Genomic DNA, 19,645 nt, shown 5'->3' with positions numbered 1-19,645 from the left:
ATATGTTTAATACGTGTGTGCATGAAACAAAGTTTATGTACATCAGAAAGCAAAACCAGCCATCCATGTGGATGATTTTGGAATATTTTAGATTTCAGGATTCTGGAAAAGGGATGCTCAACCTGTATGATCAATATGAGATGGGGAAGAAGAAGGGGTCTTTATAAGGAGGCAAGGAAAGTGGTTCCTCTGCACAGGGAGGTGAATGAAGTTCTTGGTTTATTCATTGCCCTGCAATTAACACATGAAACAGCTTGTCATGTTCATCCAAGGCATAATTCTGTCCAGTTGGAATAGTCTGTATTGCTTCAACATTTGGAGTACGTCAAAGAGTAGACCAGGCCTGTCTGAAAGCCTGCCATGGAGGAGTTGTTTCCTAAGAGGACTTCTCTAAGATGAGGTAACTTTCCATGGGAGAACTTGGTCACTGTTTTGATCCTGCTAAACAGTAAGGAGATATTTTTTGCAGATGCAGATGTCACTGTCACTGTCTCCTGCATCTTGCTGCCATTATTCAAAATGCTCTGAAAGAATCCAACTAAGCCTATTGACTTGTCTCATCCACACTTTGGTGCACCACAAATGTTACAGTATGACATCCACAAATAAAGCAAACAGAAGATGATTTCTGATGTCACTCTTACCTCAGAGCTCCTCCTGTGTATTTAGTTTTTCTCCCTAAAATATCATGTTCCTTCAGCATCTCCCTTTTCCCCTCTCATACTTTGCAAACAAACAGGTTTCTCGCCTGTCTGGTGCCTTCATTTGCTGCTGGAGAAATCAGCCACGCGACTGGTTTCCCCAAGAGCTTTCTGTGACATCGCTCAGGTAGTATCATAATTAAATTAACATTAAAGACAATCATGGTTGAATAAATGTTGCTTGTGTTGCCCCCAGGATAGCTATGATGTTTCAGAGCACCCAAAGGAAGCTCCGGGTTTGATGAGAGATGAGAGTATTTACAAAGCTGTTGAGAAGATACTGATGAAAGCGCTCTTTCAGCCCCGACTCCTTTTGATTCAGCATGCCTCAAAGGAGAAGAGTCTTTGGCAGATGGGTTGAGAGCACAAGATGGGAGCCATGAAATCAAAGCAAGGTCCTAGACAAATGGAAACAAATTTACACTGTCTCATCCACGGTTCTTCCTTCTCCTCAGTGCTAGGCTCCTCCAAACGTGTCTGCAGTGACTTAGGTCTTGCGTCTGCACAGTCCTGGAAACAGAGAAACAGTCACAGTATAATTCATGCTCTATTTTTCTGAGTTTAGATAGAAATTAGAAATTGACTGGTTTTATACATTAAAATATATGGCATAGCTCCATAGCACTCACCCACAACCATTTGAGGGTTAGCATTTGAGGGTTAGCATGGTATGGTGGTTTGAGTGTTAGATTTCTTTTTTGTTGTGTCAGGAGTGACTTGAGAAACTGCAAGTCACTTCTGGTGTGAGAGAATGGGCCATCCGCAAGGACGTTGCCCAGGGGAAGCCTTGATGTTTTGATGTTTTATCATCCTTGTGGGAGGCTTCTGCCAAGGTATCTACCTTGGCAGCCACCTCTCCACAAAAGTCAACATTGACACTGAAATACAACACCGCCTGAGCTTTGCGAGTGCAGCTTATTTCCGAATGAAGCAGAGAGACCTGTGAGATGTGGACTGTCTACAGACGTCACATGCAACTCCTGGAATGATTCCATCAGGCTGCCTCCGGAATATCACTTCTGATGTGAGAGAATGGGTCATCTGCCAGGACGTTGCCCAGGGGAAGCCTTGATGTTTTGATGTTTTATCATCCTTGTGGGAGGCTTCTGCCAAGGTATCTACCTTGGCAGCCACCTCTCCACAAAAGTCAACATTGACACTGAAATACAACACCGCCTGAGCTTTGCGAGTGCAGCTTATTTCCGAATGAAGCAGAGAGACCTGTGAGATGTGGACTGTCTACAGACGTCACATGCAACTCCTGGAATGATTCCATCAGGCTGCCTCCGGAATATCACTTCTGATGTGAGAGAATGGGTCATCTGCCAGGACGTTGCCCAGGGGAAGCCTTGATGTTTTGATGTTTTATCATCCTTGTGGGAGGCTTCTGCCAAGGTATCTACCTTGGCAGCCACCTCTCCACAACAGTCAACATTGACACTGAAATACAACACCGCCTGAGCTCTGTGAGTGCAGCTTTTTTCTGAATGAAGCAGAGAGTGTTTGAGGACCAAGACATCCGTAGGGATACCAAGGTGCTTGTTTATAAAGCTATTGTCCTCCCAACCCTGCTATATGCCTGCGAGACGTGGACTGTCTACAGATGTCACATGCAACTCCTGGAATGATTCCATCAGCACTGCCTCTGGAAAATCCTGCAAATCTCTTGGGAAGACAGGTGGACAAATGTCAGCATGCTGGAAGAAGCAAAGACCACCAGCACTGAAGCGATGGTCCTCTGCCACAACTCCGCTGGACCGGCCACGTTGTCCGGATGCCTGACCACCGTCTCCCAAAGCAATTTCTCTACTCCGAACTCAAGAACGGAAAATAGAATGTAGTGGGCAGGAAAAGAGATTTAAAGATGGGCTCAAGGCCAAACTTAAGAACTCTGATATAGACACTGAGAACGAGGGAGTCCTGACCCTTTAGCCACTGCCCTAAATGAAGGAGAGACTCTATCTACATGGACCATCTTAACTGACAACAAAAACAACATCTTTAAAAACGTAAGCCTGTGACACTAGTATTATCATTTTTGTCTTCTCCTTCATGAGTTTTCACATTTTCAACTGCACGAATTTTCAGACATTGGGCTCAAAGCCAACCATAAAAACTTTGGCATAGACACTGAGAACTGGGAAGCCCTGGCCTATGAGCACTCCAGCTGGAGGTCAGCTGTGACCAGCAGTGCTGCAGAATTTGAAGCGGCACGAATGGAGGGCGAAAGAGAGAAATGTGCCAAGAGGAAGGCGTGTCAAGCCAACCCCGACTGAGACCGCCTTCCACCTGGAAGCCAATGCCTTCACTGCAGGAGAAGATGCAAATCAAGTATAGGGCTCCACAGTCACCTACAGACCCACCAGAACACTGACCTTGGAAGACCATTCTACTCGGACATCGAGGGACCACCTAAGTAAAGTAAGTAAGTAAGTAAGTAAGGGGCTTCTCTCATATCTCCGCATGAGGAGCTGGAGCTGATACAGGGAGCTCATCCACGTTCTCCCCGGAGCCAGCTTGCTACTAGAAGTGATAGAATGCAAGGCATGAATATGAGGTGTTGTTGTGAGTCTTCAAGTCATTTCAACCCAAAATAATTCATTTGCAGCATTTTCATGGCAAGATGTGTTCAGAAGCGCTTTGCCATTGCTTTCCTCTGAGTGCGAAGGGCTGAAGGTCACCTAATGGGTTTCAGGGCCAAGTGGGGATTTGAGCACACACACAGATTTTTTTTTATTAATCTGCCAGCTAGCAGATGCTTTGCACAGAGCTCTCTCACCTTCATAACAAGCTCTACCCCTTTGTAGTTTCGTCTTTTATTCCTCCACAGGCACAGCACAATTTTCTTTATTTTCCGATGGAATGGCGAGGTAATCCGTCCTATAAACCAAAATGGAAAGGCTAAGATATCCAAACTGCCACTTTCTTTCCACACCTAAGTGATGAAACATTGACTTTCCATACCGAAAGTTAGAGGTTTGATCCTTGACCCTACTAGCTGAAAGGAGAGATCTCAGCAGAAATGAGAACAGCCTTTGCTAGAGATAATAGAATTGCTGCCAGGAAAGCAATATGGAGACATACTATAGCTGTGTCTGATTATGAGACCTATAGCATACCTCTGAGTTACTTATTCTGTTGCTATTGGAATGTAAGTGTTATTGCCTGGATTTCATTGACTTTGTTTCCCAGAGCCTAAATCAGTGGTTCCCAACCTGTGGGCCATGGACCACCAGTGGTCCACAAGAATGAAAATATGGCCCGTGGCCTCACCGTTACTACACAATTGCAGCAAGAGTAGCTGGTCTCATGAAATCATTTTCTAAAATGGCTTTTAGAAAAAAATTAAAATCATGGTTCTGGGGCCAGGCCTTCGTAGATGTATGTAGCATTTTATAAAGACATTGACTGGAATGGCGATTTGACTGATGAGACTGTTTCATTGTGTTAATGCTTGTTGATGTATTGTTTTAATTATGATTTATGTTTATGTTTAATTAATATACCGGTGGCAAAAATTTGTGCTTTTTTAATCTGTTTATTTGTTTTGTTCTGTTATAAATGTTATACAATGGTATGGTTGCTGATGACATGATAAATATATGTAGTGGGTTAAAGCGTTGAGCTGCTGACCTTGTTGACCGAAAGATCACAGGTTTGATTCCGGGGAGCGGCATGAGCTTCCGCTGTCAGCCCTAGCTTCTGCCAACCTAGCAGTTCGAAAACATGCAAATGTGAATAGATCAATAGGTACCACTACGGTGGGCAGGTTTTTTTGTTTGTTTTGTTTTGTCGTATCAAGAGCGACGCTCCTGTTGTGAGAGAATTGGCCATCTGCAAGGACATTGCCCAGGAGACGCACGGATGATTTGATGTTTTACCATCCTTGTAGGAGGCTTCTCTCATGTCCCCGCATGAAGAGCTGGAGCTGATAGAGAGAGCTCATCAGCCTCTCCCCGGATTCGAACCTGCGACCTGTCGGTCTTCAGTCCTGCCAGCACAGGGCTTTAACCCACTGCGCCACCGGTGGGCAGGTAATGGCACTCCATGCAGTCATGCTGGCCACATGACCTTGGAGGTGTCTATGGACAACGCCGGCTCTTCGGCTTAGAAATGGAGATGAGCACGATGCCTCAGAGTCAGCCATGACTGGTCTTAATGTCAGGGACAACCTTTAACCATGTTTAATTGCGGTTTTACTATTGTAATTATTTGTACTGGTGCCCAATGTAAGGCATTGAATTTTCCCATTATTTATGTGTAAACCACTTTGAGTCCCCTCAGGGCTAAGAAAAGGAGTATATAAATACTGTAAATAAATAAATAGTGCCGAGGCTTATTAAATATGGTTTTCTGTGGGTGAGCAGATGGCAGCTACTGGATGGCCTATGTTCTGTATCAGAAACTAGAGCTGATGTAGTCTATCCAATGCAATCCAATGCAGTCTAACAAAATTGAATCTAAAGTTGACCAAAAACTGATTTGCAGCCCTTTTGGTACTAATGTTAGAGAGGTTAAAAAAACAAAAAAGATTGGGAACCACTGGCCTAAATGAAGGAGTGACTCTATCTACATGGACCATCTTAACTGACAACTTTACAAATGTAAGCCTGTGACACTAGTATTATCATTTTTGTCTTCTCCTTCATGAGTTTTCACATTTTCAACTGCATGGGTTTTCACACATTGGGCTCAAAGCCAACCTTAAAAACTCTGGCATAGACACTGAGAACTGGGAAGCCCTGGCCTGTAAGCACTTGAGCTGGAGGTCAGCTGTGACCAGCAGTGCTGCATAATTTGAAGAGGCATGAATGGAGGGTGAAAGAAACCTGCCAAGAGGAAGGCGTGTCAAGCCAACTCCGACCGGGACCGCCTTCCACCTGGAAACCAATGCCCTCACTGCGGGAGATGATGCAGATCAAGAATAGGGCTCCACAGTCACCTACAGACCCACCCTGGAAGATTATCCTACTCGGGCAATGAGGGATTGCCTAAGTAAGTAAGTAAGTAAGTTTCACACTTTCACTGCTGAAGCTTTGAAAACTAAGATGGTATGTTCTGTGCATTTTTGGTATTGCTATTTGGGGGATTTTGGATGTTATTGTATTTTCCCATGTTTATGTTGACAATGACATGGATCTGAACTTCCACTCATATGAATGGGGAAGCTCTTCGAAATAGAGAGTTCTTGTTCTATCAGAGGTGGCCCTAGGTAATTTTCAACGGTAAGCAAACAGTATTTTGCCCCCCCCCCCCCCAACCAATCACTGATATATATTTTCTGTTCGTCATTGGTGGAGTTCAGGATGCTCTTTGATTGTAGGTGAACTATACATCCCAGTAACTACAACTCGCATATGTCAAGGTCTATTTCCCCCCAAGAGCGCCTCAAGAGCGCTCCTGGGCAAAATCAACTATACTGCGAATGCTTACTTTTCGTAATGGGTTGAGCCGCCCCTGTCTATAGTGTCAGATCTTCTAAAAAGCATGACCTAAGGCACATCTTTTGTCCCCCTTGTTGGTACAGCACACTTGTGATTTGGTCCCTCTCTTGTCCCATTCCAAAGAACTTTGGTTCTTCCTACTTACGCATTTTCCTGGGCAGCTTCTTCTGCTTTGGAGACTTTCCTATAGCAGTAAACCATTTCTACGAGCAGCCACAAAGTAAGGAAGATCAAGAGAATATACATCATTACTTGAGAGACAATGGATGTGACATCTTCCCCAGCTGTACAAGAGACAAAAGAAACGTAATGACTGTTGAGACTTCTCTCTCCATGGGATCCAGCAGACTTTGCCCTACTTTGGAGCCAAGTCTGCTTTACCTTTGAGCTTTGATAGCTTTGTGTTACTTAAAAAATAACCCTGAAGATCTATCATGAAGAAACTGAATTGCCAGCTTTTCTTATTTGTGGTTTAACCTTTTGAGTCTTCTAAGTAGGCAGCACTGGACAGACCTAGTTATTTTATAGGGCACACTGTGCCAGTTGGAAAATTACAGCACCTTTCAGTTCCAAAGTTAAACTTTTCCTGGATTGGTGTAGGTTTTTTCGGGCTATATGACCATGTTCTAGAGGCATTTTCTCCTTATGTTTCGCCTGCATCTATGGCAGGAATCCTCAGAGGTAGTGAGGTCTGTTGGAACTAGGAAAAAGGGTTTATATATCTGTGGAATGATCAGAGTAGAACAAAGAACTCTTGTCTGTTGGAGCTAGGTGTGAATGTTTCAACTGACCACCTTGATTAGCATTTGATGGCCTGGCAGTTGTTTGGTGTGGCTTGTTGGTGCCTGGGGGAATGTTTTGTTGAGAGGTTATTAGATGTGCCTGATCGTTTCCTCTCTGTTCTTTTGCTGTTGTAATTTCAGAGTATTTTTTAAATACTAGTAAATGTTGGGGGTGCCCTGAAATTTGCTTAAATCTATCCGAACGCACCTCTTCCTATAAACCATCAAGGATGTTAAGATCTTCCAGAGAGGCCCTGCTCTCGGTCCCACCACCTTCGCAGTTGCGTTTGGTGGGGATGAGAGACAGGGTCTTCTCTGTGGTGGTTCCCCCGGCTATGGAACAATCTCTCTGGCCCCTCCCTCCTGTCCTTCAGGAAGCAGCTAAAGTCCTGGCTGTGGAATCAGGCATTTGCAGATTGATGATGGATGATCCAGCACAGCTTAAGTGGTAATGGACAACAACAATTGGATTGAGTTTGATGATGAGTTGGATGATGCTTTTAACTTGTTGAACTGTTTTTATACACATTTAGATCTTATTTAATATGTATGTGGTTTTTATGATGTTATTTCTTGTATTGTATAGCATTGAATTTTTGCTGTTAGCTGTTCTGAGCAAATAAATAAATTAACCTCTAGAGCAATGATTCTCAACCTTTGGTCCTCCAGCTGTTTTGGACTTCACCCCCCCCCCCCCCCCATAATTCCTAACAGCTTGTAAGCTGTCTGGGATTTCTGGGAGTTGAAGTCCCAAACACCTGGAGGACCAAAGGTTGAGGACCACTGCTCTAGAGTCTCCCTGTAGTTTTTGGATGGTGTGGACAGCAGGATAAGGAGCAATTTAGACCTTTCCACTGTCCACATGGGGCACCACCACTGTACCATTTTCCTAGTGCTTATCAGCACTGGGAAAGAGGGATGGATCATGGCCATGTCACTGCCATAGCCATTCCCAGCTGGCCGCAGAGCTCAGTATGATGGTCAGGAGCTCACATGGAATTTTGTGGCCAGCTGAGAATGGTGAAGTGATAGTCTACCAGGACCAACGTTATCTTAACCCACCATAACAGCAGGTTCAGGATGATGCGTTGCATGTGGCTGCCTCCGGGACCAATCCGAAGCGTTTCTGTTCCAAACTAGCCCCAGATTTACTGGCCAGAGTAGACGTTCTCATAGTCTTTTTACTATAGGGGAACCCTTAAAATAATTTTCAGGCCTCAAGAAACTTTTTCATAAAAAGTATTATCTCTAAAGTTCAAAAAGAAACCCAACTTCTTGTGGGACTCATGGCAATCTTTCCTGAAAACCCAGGATTAGGGGAGTCCCTAATTAGGAAGCCCTGATGGAAGGGATTGCCCCATCATACCATCCTCTAGTACTGTGAGGTGGATCAGCGTCGTTCGGGTATAGAGCGGACGATGGCCCTCAAAGTTGAACTCCCGAGTGATGTTGCAGGTGTAGATCCCTGAATCATTCAGGCTGATGTTGAGTACGGAGATGGACACGTCCTGCATGTCGGCGCTGCCATTCCACTGGAGCCGGCCACGGAAGCGGCTGTCAAGTTCCCGCTTCTCATTTCTGTACTCATAGATCTGCAGGGAAAGGAAGAAGGCAGTCACTTCCAATCACCAATAATGTCATTTAATATTTTCCCTTGTACTTTTATGCTGTACAACTATAGTACCAAGGTTCTGTCTCTTTTTGTGATGGTTTGGTTATATGCTATGGAATCCTAGAATTTGCAGAATCCACTGTTTAATACGTCTAAGTATTCGAGATGCAAACCTTAAGAATCCACAAAATGGAGTCATGGCTACTAAAGAATATTCATAGAGTTGTAATGGTTGGGCCCTTAGAGAATAACCCTGAAGTTTCCTCTCCTAAATGATCACATTTCTTAATCTTTCCCCATCACCAGTTATAAGGATCATTTAAAGAAGAAAAGAAAGAGGAGATAATTTAGAGCATGGGAAATAAGTTATGAGATTCAGAAATGTCACAAAGGGTGGTTCTACACTGGAGAATGCCAGGCTTTAGCACAGCTACCAAATCACCACTAATGATAAGATCTCCCAACCAAAAGGTTGCCAGTTCGAATCCCTAGGTCAGCATGAGCTCCTGACTGTCAGCCAAGCTTACTGTTTACCTAAGCAGTTTGAAAACAGCTTGTCTTATAAATAGAGAAATTAGGTACCACTAAAAGAAGCGGGGGAGGTATTTTACGACACCAAAAAGAAAAAGTTCAGAAAAATGTCCAGTGACCAAAAGAAAGGAGGAATTCCTGATGGTTCTTTGTCATAGAGGATAAAGCAACAGCACTCTCCTGTGGCTGGATTCGAGCACAACCTCCAAGGTGCCAAAAAGCTGGATGTCAACACATGTTTTTTCCCTTTCTGTTCTGTTTGTCTTTGTCCTATTCATAACATCATTGAATGTTTGCCGTGTATGTATACTGTGATCCACCCTGAGTCCCCTTGAGGAGATAGGGCAGAATATAAATAAATATAAATTATTATTATTATTATTATTATTATTATTATTATTATTTGAAACACAACAAGATGAGTCCACAGCAGACAAGATCACTGGCTGTTGTTTTGGATCACACGTCGGACACTTCCCAAGTGTCTAGGACTGTGTGATGTATCAGCGAATAATGTGTGTAGATCCCAGTAAGGTGGCCTTTTGCAGCTGGCAGATGGTGATTTTGTCAGCACCAGTTCTGTTTAAGTACATGCAAAGGTCTTCAGGCACTGCACCCAGTGTGCCAATCACCACTGGGACCACCTTGACTGGCTTGTGCCAGCGTCTTTGCAGTTCGATCTTTAAATCCTTATATCATGTCAGCTTTTTCAGTTGTTTCTCTTCAATCCTGCTGTCGCCTGGGATTGCAACATCGACAATCCATACTTTGTTTTATAACACGATTGTGAGGTCAGGAGAATTATTCTCCAAAATTCTGTCTGTCTGAATTCGAAAGTTCCAGAGTAGCTTGACGTGTTCATTCTCTGTACCTTTTTCCAACTTGTGATCATAGAATCATAGAATCAAAGAGTTGGAAGAGACCCCAGTCCAACCCCCTGCAAAGAAGCAGGAATATTGCATTCAAATCACCCCTGACAGATGGCCATCCAGCCTCTGTTTAAAAGCTTCCAAAGAAGGAGCCTCCATCACACTCTGAGGCAGAGAGTTTCACTGCTGAACGGCTCTCACAGTCAGGAAGTTCTTCCTCGTGTTCAGATGGAATCTCCTTTCTTGTAGTTTGAAGCCATTGTTCCGTGTTCTAGTCTCCAGGGAAGCAGAAAACAAGCTTGCTCCCTCCTCCCTGTGGCTTCCTCTCACATATACATGGCTATCATATCTCCTCTCAGCCTTCTCTTCTTCAGGCTAAACATGCCCAGCTCCTTAAGCCGCTCCTCATAGGGCTTGTTCTCGAGACCCTTGATCATTTTAGTCTCCCTCCTCTGGACACATTCCAGCTTGTCAATATCTCTCTTGAATTGTGGTGCCCAGAATCCCACGAGTTCTTTGTTGCAGGCAGATGGTATTTGTGGCAGAAGTTCCAATGAATCATCTGAGCAATGGTGTTATGCCTCTGCTTGGAGTCTGTCTGTGCGATGTTTTTACAGCAGCTGAGGATGGGATCTATTGTTTCATTGCTTCCTTGCAGAGTCTACCCTTGGGATCTGTGCTTCTTTGCAGAGTCTACATTTGGGATTATTATTATTATTATTATTATTATTATTATTTATTGAGTTTGACATCACTTCAAGTGTTTGACAAGGTCTTAGCCTTTTCTATCTTAAGAGAGCTGGCACCTCATTAAACTGCAACTTCCGGGATTCCTTAGCATTGAGACATAGCAGCTAAAGTGTATTAATTCTATAGTGTAGATGTACTCTAGGATTCCCCCCTGAAAGGAAAGATGACAATATGGTATATTCTTGAAATCCCTTTTTGATTTCTCATCTCATCAAGCTTGTATAATCCAAAGGTTACTTACAGGAATATCTTGGCCCCCTTCAGCCTTGTAGAACCATTTGACCACCGTGTTGGCGGAAACCTCTTCTCGCTTCATGCAGGAGATGCACATGAGCTTCATGCGTGAACCCTGCACTGCCTGCTTCTCCGATGGCACTTCAACGCAAACTGCGGAGCAGACGCCGACTGCAGATACAAAAGGGACAGGGATATTTATTTATCATGTCAGGAGCAAACCAAACAGTTGTAGTGCATTAAAACAAACGAACAAAAAGAAACAAAACACAAAGTTTGCAAACTTTGTATTTGATTAAATGACCTTTGACCAGATTCCAGGGATTAGATTGCATGTGTGAATAGATACAGTGGGGTTGAGAGACACATGAGAGACACACGTGGAGAGTAGAGGTACACAAACACAAAGGATGTGTCTGCACTGTAGAATGAATGCAGTTCGGCACCACTTTAAACGCCATGACTCTATGCTACAGAAATATTGGTGTTGTAGTTTTACAAGGTCTTTAGCCAAACTACAGATCTCAAGATTCCATAGCACTATGCCATGGGAAATAAAGTGGTGTCGCACTGCATTCATTCCACAGTGTAGATGCGCCCACAGACAGAGGAGGAATGACAAAGAGCAATCTGTTAGTTAAGCATCTCCTCGTTCTCAATGAAAAATAAAGCTTTTGATTAATTGCTGGCATTCATTGAGAATGGATTAAATAACAGGATTTGTAAAAGCTGCCCTCCTTGTGTGCTGATCCCAATAATCTGTATTTAATAATAACCTTGGGCTGAACCAGCCAGTGCTTTACAGATTACATATGTGCCATTCCTTCTTTCTCTGCAAAGGTCTCCAATTTTTACACCTTTTTGACATTTCAGACATTACTTTGATTTGCTTTCAATTTTTGGGGCTAAAATTAAAACTGATATATTTGGTATACATGTGGATCACAGCCAACCAACTGGACATTATATAATCCAGAATCAGGGCATAAATGCTAAAAGTTATTTTTTTCCCAATTGGGGATAAAAGAGTTTCTAAACAGAGATGGTGTTCAAATACAGCCCCGAGTCCTTCTTTAGGGTCTACATAAAATCATAGAAGGACAACACATAATGTTGCTTAATACCATAATTGTGTTGGCACACTGCCCATGGCTTGAATATTCCTATTTAAAAGCCAAGGGGAGAAATTAGTGGACCAAAGATTGAAAGACATTTACTGGACAAGAGGAAAACTGTGGACAAAAATGGGCCAGTACTTATACTGATAGGGAAAAATTGGATGAATCAGAGCATAAGTGAATGACTCGTCTTTCATGTTTGGTAGGAATAAGGCAGTTGAAGTTACTCATTTACTATGTAGAGTCAGCTCTCTTGAGTTAGGATCAAAATTGGAAAGATGTGAATTTTTTTCTGTGTCAGGTGCAACTTGAGAAACTGCAAGTCGCTTCTGGTGTGAGAGAATGGGCTATCTGCAAGGACATTGCCCAGGGGGCGCACAGATGTTTTATCATCCTGTGGGAGGCTTCTCTCATGTCTCTATATTGGAAGCTGGAGCTGACAGATGGGAGCTCACCCTGCTTCCCAGATTTGAACTGCCGACTTTTTGGTCAACAGTCCAGCTGGCACAAGGATTTAAACCATTGCACCACTGGGGGCTCCTTTGTGAAAAATAAAAGCACTATATAATTCTTTCACTTCTCTGGGAATCTCCGTTGCAACTCTGTGGTCAGTTTCTGGGGGAAGTAAACCAGATCTATAATTAGAGAGGCCATATTCATAAAATCCATGTAAATATTCTTAATCCACAGCATTTAAGGCTAACCTAGAAGAGCAGCAACACTTCTCCTAGAAGTCTCTAACATGGAGGACCAGCCAGATACTGTAGACTCTCATCATCCATGGGAATTGCTAGATACCGGATAACTAGTTTCTGGTTGCGTGAGAGTTTCAATTAAAAGTAGGCCTAAATAATACTATACTCAATTCTATAGTACACCACAAACGTTTTATTAATTTGATATGAGTATTGAACTATAATAATAAAAAAGAAATTCAGACAAGTAAAGATGTCCGGTGGTGCAGTGGGTTAAACCGCTGAGCTGCTAAACTTGCTGACTGTAAGGTTGCAGGTTCAAATCCGGGGAGTTGTATGAACTTCTGCTGCTAGCCCCAGCTTCTACCAACCTAGCAGTTCGAAAACATGCAAATGTGAGTAGATCAATAGGTACTGCTCCAGTGGGAAGGTAATGGTGCTCCTTGCAGTCATGCCAGCCACATGACCTTGGAGGTGTCTATGGACAATTCCAGCTCTTCGGCTTAAAAATGCAGACGAGCACCAATCCCCAGAGTTGGACATGACTGGACTTAATGTCAGGGGAAAACCTTTACCTTTACCTTAAAGACAAATGTAATTTAATGGAACAGTCTTCCTATTTTTTGCATTACAAAACACTTTTTTATTTTAAGGATTATTCCTTTGATTTTTTCCCCCAGTTGCTTGGGAGTCCTATTTGCATGAATTCTGGTTAACTAAGAGTGTACTTTACTTAATAAGTAGCTAACACAGAATAGTGGATTCTTTTGTATCTTGAAAGCAGATAGTTAAAAATAAAGATAACATTCAAGGATGGATAGATGTATCTAGGTCATAAAAACAATCAGAAAGATTTCTGGAAGACAAGAGGTCAACAATTAGCAAATGGTTTGCACATTCTTGGTCTGGAAACTTCTGGGCTGCTTCCAAATAGGCATGGGGAATATACCAATGTAATTATAATTTTATGCAATGGCATATCATGTATTTATTTGTTACCCTTTAAAGACAACACAAGAAAGCCTTAAGAGTAACTTGCCAGGCTTTTGTCATTTTAGCATCTCGAGACAAATACGCATCATGCAAATGCAAAGTTTTGAACCCTTTTGGGAATATGAAAAACCATGCCACTGTCACTTTCGTTTTCTTCATCGGAATGTATAGGCTGAAAACTCACAATATTTTCAAATGCAAGCATAATATTTGAATAATTGAATAATTAAAAGCTCCAATAAGAGCATGCTGTACCACAAGAAGCCCCAAACCATTTCACCCTGTTCTTTTCCAAAACCGCAAGAGACAAGAATATTTGCCCTTACGTTATGAACCCAAAAAGGTGCATTTTCCACCCGCCTAACAGAATTGTAGACTTCTGCAGTTCTAATGCATCCACTTAAGTATCTGACGCCAAGGTTTGAGAAGTGAATATCACTCAACAGTTGGAACATTTTCTTTTCCAAAAAACATACATATGTGTAATACTGAATATATCCTTTCCAAGTGACATCCAATATTAGCAGTTCTTTGGTGCCAAGTGAACTATGTCAGTAGCCTCCCTAAATACCCGTTTGTCATGGAAAACACCAGAGATTATCTGAGCCATGAAGTTGGCACTTTGCTTTAGGGTTTCGTTTACATTAAAGGGTTTTTTAAAATAGGATGCTAAAAGCACTTCTACATTTCTCATGCAATTTGTGCATGGATATGAAGCTTGCTAATGCAATGTGCAAGGGGGGCGGGGGAAGTACCAACTGAAAGTAGAGTATGTAACGCACACAATCTAGGGATTTATAGTTATGGGGAGTGCGGATCCTCATTCAATGCCAGGTTTGAAGTGCTCCACAAAGCCTCAAAGCATTTGGGATATGCTTAGAATTAACAAAGGAATATGGACGTGCATTTTCACCCCTTTGCAATATCTTGTTAGGATGACATCCAAATAAAATTCTCATAAGCATGCTACTCTAAAAGGTGTAATCATTCCCTATTTGCATTTCCAAGATTAGTATATCTTTGGGGGGGGGGGGAACTATATTTCCCTCATCACTTTTGTATTGCCTTCTTGAGTAACCCCATAGGGAAGGTAGGAAGGATGGATCTTGTACTTTGCCATCGAAAGGGCTTCCGAAGAGCTGACCCAGTAGCCATTTCAATACCAAGTGCATGGCTTAAAAAACTGAAATCTATAAAGTTGGATTTGGCATTCAGCAGAACAATAGAGGTATCTTCTGGTTTCATTACAGGAATGAGGATTGGTGGACACTATGGAGCATTGTTCTCTTGAGTCCTTGCTCTAGATTTAAAGCTTGAAGGTGTCTGCTTGGGGAGGGGACACTGTATTTAAGCAGTCTTTAAATACAGTGTCCCCTCCCCAGTGTGTTCACCTTGAACAACATGCAATTCTGAACAAATAATGCATTTCCTATACTAGTGTTTCACAACATGGAGATCAGGATCCCTGGGGGGGGGGGGGGAATCACAAGGGGGTGTCAGAGTGGTCACCAAAGACCATCGGAAAACATCGGAATTGTGCCAGAAAAGTTTGGCCCAATTCTATCGTTGGTGTGGTTCAGAATGTTCTTTGATTGTAGGTGAACTATAAATCCCAGCAACTACCACTTCTAAATGTCAAGGTCTATTTTCCCCCAAACTTCACCAGTGTTAACATTTGAGCATATTGGATATTTGTGCCAAGTTTGGTCCAGATCCATCATTGTTTGAGTCCACAGTCTGTGCTGGTCAATGACCGAAATAAATGATTTGATTTGATTTGAGTCCACAGTGCTCTCTGGGTGTAGGTGAACTACAAGTCCAAAACTCAAGATCAATGCTCGCTAAACCCTTCCAGTATTTTCTGTTGGTCCTGAGAGATCTGTGTGCAAAGTTTGGTTCAATTCCATCACTGGTGGAGTTCAGAATGCTCTTTGATTGTAGATGAACTATAAATCCCAGCAACCACCACTCCCAAATGTCAAGGTCTATTTCCACCCAAACTCTACCAGTGCTAACATTTGAGCATATTGAATATTTGTGCCAAGTTTGGTCCAGATCCATCATTGTTTGAGTCCACAGCGCTCTCTGGATGTAGGTGAACAAGTCCAAAACTCAAGGTCAATGCCCACCAAATCCTTCCAGTATTTTCTGTTGGTCAGGGGAGTTCTGTGTGCAAATTTGGTTCAATTCCATCGCTGGTGGAGTTCAGAATGCTCTTTTATTGTAGGTGAACTATAAATCCCAGCAACGACACCCAAATGACAAAATCAATCCATACCCCAAGTATTCAAATATGGGTGTATCAAGTATTATGTTTCATAACAGTAACAATATTCCAGTTATGAAGTAGCAATGAAAATAATGTTATGGTTGGGGGGTCACCACAACATGAGGAACTATATTAAGGGGTCGCGGCATGAGGAAGGTTGAGAACTACTGCCCTATACACATACACACACACACACAACAGTAGAGAAATATCACAAATTAGAAAAAAAATGTAACTGTATGCTTGGATATTGCAATCAGTGGATTGCTATGCAGGCACAAGATGAACACTTTCCGTAGAGTTGCAACTTAATCTAATCACTTTTAGTTGTTAAGGTGTGTTAAGGTGTGTATGGACTTTTGAGGACATACACACATTCCTATGGCTTACATAGGAAGATGAGACCAGAAAGGAAGGAAACAAAAATCCCTTTCTTTGCACTATTCACAGGCATTGTCAGATGTGCTGAAGTTGCACTATTCCGCTTCCCCAACCCTCTCGGCAAAGACGTAAACAAAGAAAGCTAAGCGAATTCCTTTGTTCTCTTCCTGTTGTGGGGAGAGAAGGTTGGGCAAGATGGTAGAGCACAGGCTTGGGAAGACAACAGGCACCTGCCTTATGGTCCCACCACACCTGGCAGTGCCAGTTCTGCCTTTGGTCGTATTCACTGATTTCTAGTCCATGCGACTGCTTCATTACATTGTCCAGATCCAGAAATCTAGGGCATGAGCAAAAAAGGCAATCTTCCAGGTGTTGCTGGGGATGCCACTCCAATTGGATGAGGCTGGCTTCAAGACTGCTGGGAGTTGTAGTCTAATAGCTTAGATGGGGTTAAGCTTTGCCCTTTCCTGCCTTGGGGTTTTCTTCCTGACACCTCTCCTCATAGAATCATAGAACCACAGAGTTGGAAGAGACCTCATCGGCCATCCAGTCCAACCCCCTGCCAAGAAGCAGGAAAATTGCATTCAAAGCACGCCCAACAGATAGCCATCTGTTTAAAAGCCTGATGATGATGATGATGATGATGATGATGATGATGATGATGATGTAGGGACTGCGGTGGCACAATGGGTGAAAACCTTGTGCTGCTGAACTGCTGATCTTAAGGTTGACTGAACTGCTGACCTAAAGGTAGGCAGTTTGAATCCACAAGATGGAGTGAGCTCCCATCTGTCAGGTCCAGCTTCCGCCAACCTAACAGTTCAAAAACATGCAAATCTGAGTAGATAGAATAATAGAGTCATCGAGTTGGAAGAGACCTTATGGGCCATCCAGTCCAACCTCATTCTGCAAAGAAGCAGGAAAATTGCATTCAAAGCACCCCCGACAGATGGCCATCCAGCCTCTGTTTAAAAACATGATGATGATGATGATGATGATGATGATGATGTAGGGGCTACGGTGGCACAATGGGTGAAAACCTTATGCTGCTGAACTGCTGATCTGAAGGTTGACTGAACTGCTGACCTAAAGGTAGGCAGTTTGAATCCACAAGATGGAGTGAGCTCCCATCTGTCAGCTCCGGCTTCTGCCAACCTAGCAGTTCAAAAACATCCAAATCTGAGTAGATAGAATCACTGAATCATAGAGTTGGAAGAGACCTCCTGAGCCATCCAGTCCAACCTCATTCTGCCAAGAAGCAGGAAAACTGCATTCAAAGCACCCCCGACAGATTGCCATCCAGCCTCCGTTTCAAAGCTCCCGAAGAAGGAGCCTCCACTACACTCCGGGGCAGAGAGTTCCACTGTTGAATGGCTCTCACAGTCAGGAAGTTCTTCCTTATGTTCAGATGGAATCTCCTCTCTTGTAGTTTGAAGCCATTGTTCTGCGTCCTAGTCTCCAAGGAAGCAGAAAACAAGCTTGCTCCCTCCTCCCTATGACTTCCCCTCATGTATTTATACATGGTTATCATGTCTCTTCTTAGCCTTCTCTTCTTCAGGATAAATATGCCCAGCTCTTTAATCCGTTCCTCATAGGGTTTTTTTTTTATCCTCCACGCAAGGTGTTTATTTCTAAGACCCAGGTCAGAATTTGTATCCAAGTAGGATGAGCGTGTGGCTTCTCCACGTCCTTCTACTCAAAGATTCATTACGGAGTCTCAAGGCAATATTGGAAAAGATCTGCCTCGGGCTACTACTATTATTCACTATTATTACAATTATATGCTATTATTCCCAACTCTGGTGGTGTGCGAACCCTAGCCTTGGCAAGCTCTGGTGAGGCTGAAAGCAACTCATTTTCCCTTCTTTGTTTGCACTCTGGTGCCAAAAGATGCCCTCCTAGCCATGTCAAGAGTGATTCATGCCAAGCTGAGACAATGAAACCCCCCCCCCCCCACCACACACACACACACACACACACCATACTTACCCCAGAGCACAGCCAGCAGGGAAGAAGCATAGGCTACTTTGGTCAGGGCAGCCATGGTGGGTTGGTGGATGGAGGAGGAGATGTCCAAGCTATCTTCCCAGCTGCTTGCCTTGGTGGATGGAAGAGGAGATGTCCAAGCTATCTGCCTAGCTGCTTGCCTTGTGTTGAATGGGGTCGGGGGGAAGCTGGAAGAGGAGGAGAAGTAAGAGGAGGAGGAGGGTCCTCCTTGCAAAGCCGAGGCTGGCAATGGACAGACAGCGAGGTTCAGCACCACGGAGAGCGCCTCCCTCTATGGACAGCTCTGGGAGCCGCTCTTCTCTAGTCCTTCCTGCCCTGGGAGGGGTCCCCACTGTCTCCCACTCTCCCCAGCCTTTCCGTGGGAAAGAGGCATCCCGAAGACCTGAGGAAGGCGAGGAAGATCGGTGAGCCTTGGGGGACCTGAACGAGGAGAAGGAGGAGGAGGAGCAACAGGAGGAGGAAGGCTGGGTTGGGCTGGGAACAGTTCTTCCAAGCCAAGCATGCGCAGAGCTCGCCTGGTCAAAGCAGGCGACCCCTCCCATGTCGAAGGAGGGGGGAGATTGCCTGCCTTCCTGCCTGCCTTCCTCTCTGCCTTTCCCTTTCTCCTCCCTCCCTCTCCCACTCTTTCCTCCCTCCATCCCTCTCATTCTTTCCCTCTTTCCTCTTTCTTTCCCTTTCCCCCATTTCCTTCCTCTCTTTCTCCCTCCCTCTATTTCCATTCATATCTTTCCCTTTCCCTCTATTTCTTCCCCCTTTCTTTCCTTCCTTTATCTTTCTCTTTCCCCCTCTTTCTTCCCTCCATACCTCTATTTCTTTCCCCCTTTCCTCTTTCTTTCCCTTTCCCCATTTCCTCCCCTCTCCCTCCCTCCATCTATTTCCTTCCTTCCATATCTTTCCGTTTCCTCCCTCCGTCCCTCTATTTCATCCCCCTTTCTTTCCTTTATCTTTCTCTTTCTCCCTCTTTCTTCCCTCCATCCCTCTATTTCTTTCCCCCTTTCCTCTCTCTTTCCCTTTCCCCATTTCCTCTCCTCTCTCTCCTTCCATCTATTTCCTTCCTTCCATATCTTTCCCTTTCCTCCCTCCATCCCTCTGTTTCTTCCCCCTTCCTTCCTTCCTTCCTTCCTTCCTTCCTTCCTTCCTTCATCTTTCTCTTTCTTCCTCTTTCTTCCCCTCATGCCTCTATTTCTTTCCCCTTTTCATCTCTCTTTCTCTTTCCCAATTTCCTCCCCTCTCTCCCCCTCCATCTATTTCCTTCCTTC

At 43.7% G+C, this 19,645-nt stretch overlaps 1 protein-coding gene across 1 annotated transcript; it reads right to left on the bottom strand.

Moving 5' to 3' along the window:
* Positions 1-202: 202 nt before the first annotated feature.
* On the bottom strand, positions 203-18,887 carry SCN3B (sodium voltage-gated channel beta subunit 3). The gene is made up of 6 exons (XM_060787388.2): positions 18,369-18,887; positions 10,931-11,094; positions 8,294-8,519; positions 6,291-6,429; positions 3,481-3,581; positions 203-1,211 (listed from the first exon to the last, which is right to left on the bottom strand). The coding sequence occupies exons 1-5, from the start codon at positions 18,421-18,423 to the stop codon at positions 3,518-3,520; spliced, it is 648 nt and encodes a 215-aa protein (XP_060643371.2). The 5' UTR covers positions 18,424-18,887; the 3' UTR covers positions 203-1,211; positions 3,481-3,517.
* Positions 18,888-19,645: the final 758 nt, after the last annotated feature.

This window comes from Anolis sagrei, chromosome 7 (assembly GCF_037176765.1).
Source record: "Anolis sagrei isolate rAnoSag1 chromosome 7, rAnoSag1.mat, whole genome shotgun sequence".
NCBI classification, from domain to species: domain Eukaryota; kingdom Metazoa; phylum Chordata; class Lepidosauria; order Squamata; family Dactyloidae; genus Anolis; species Anolis sagrei.
This window is presented reverse-complemented; position numbering and strand designations above follow the sequence as displayed.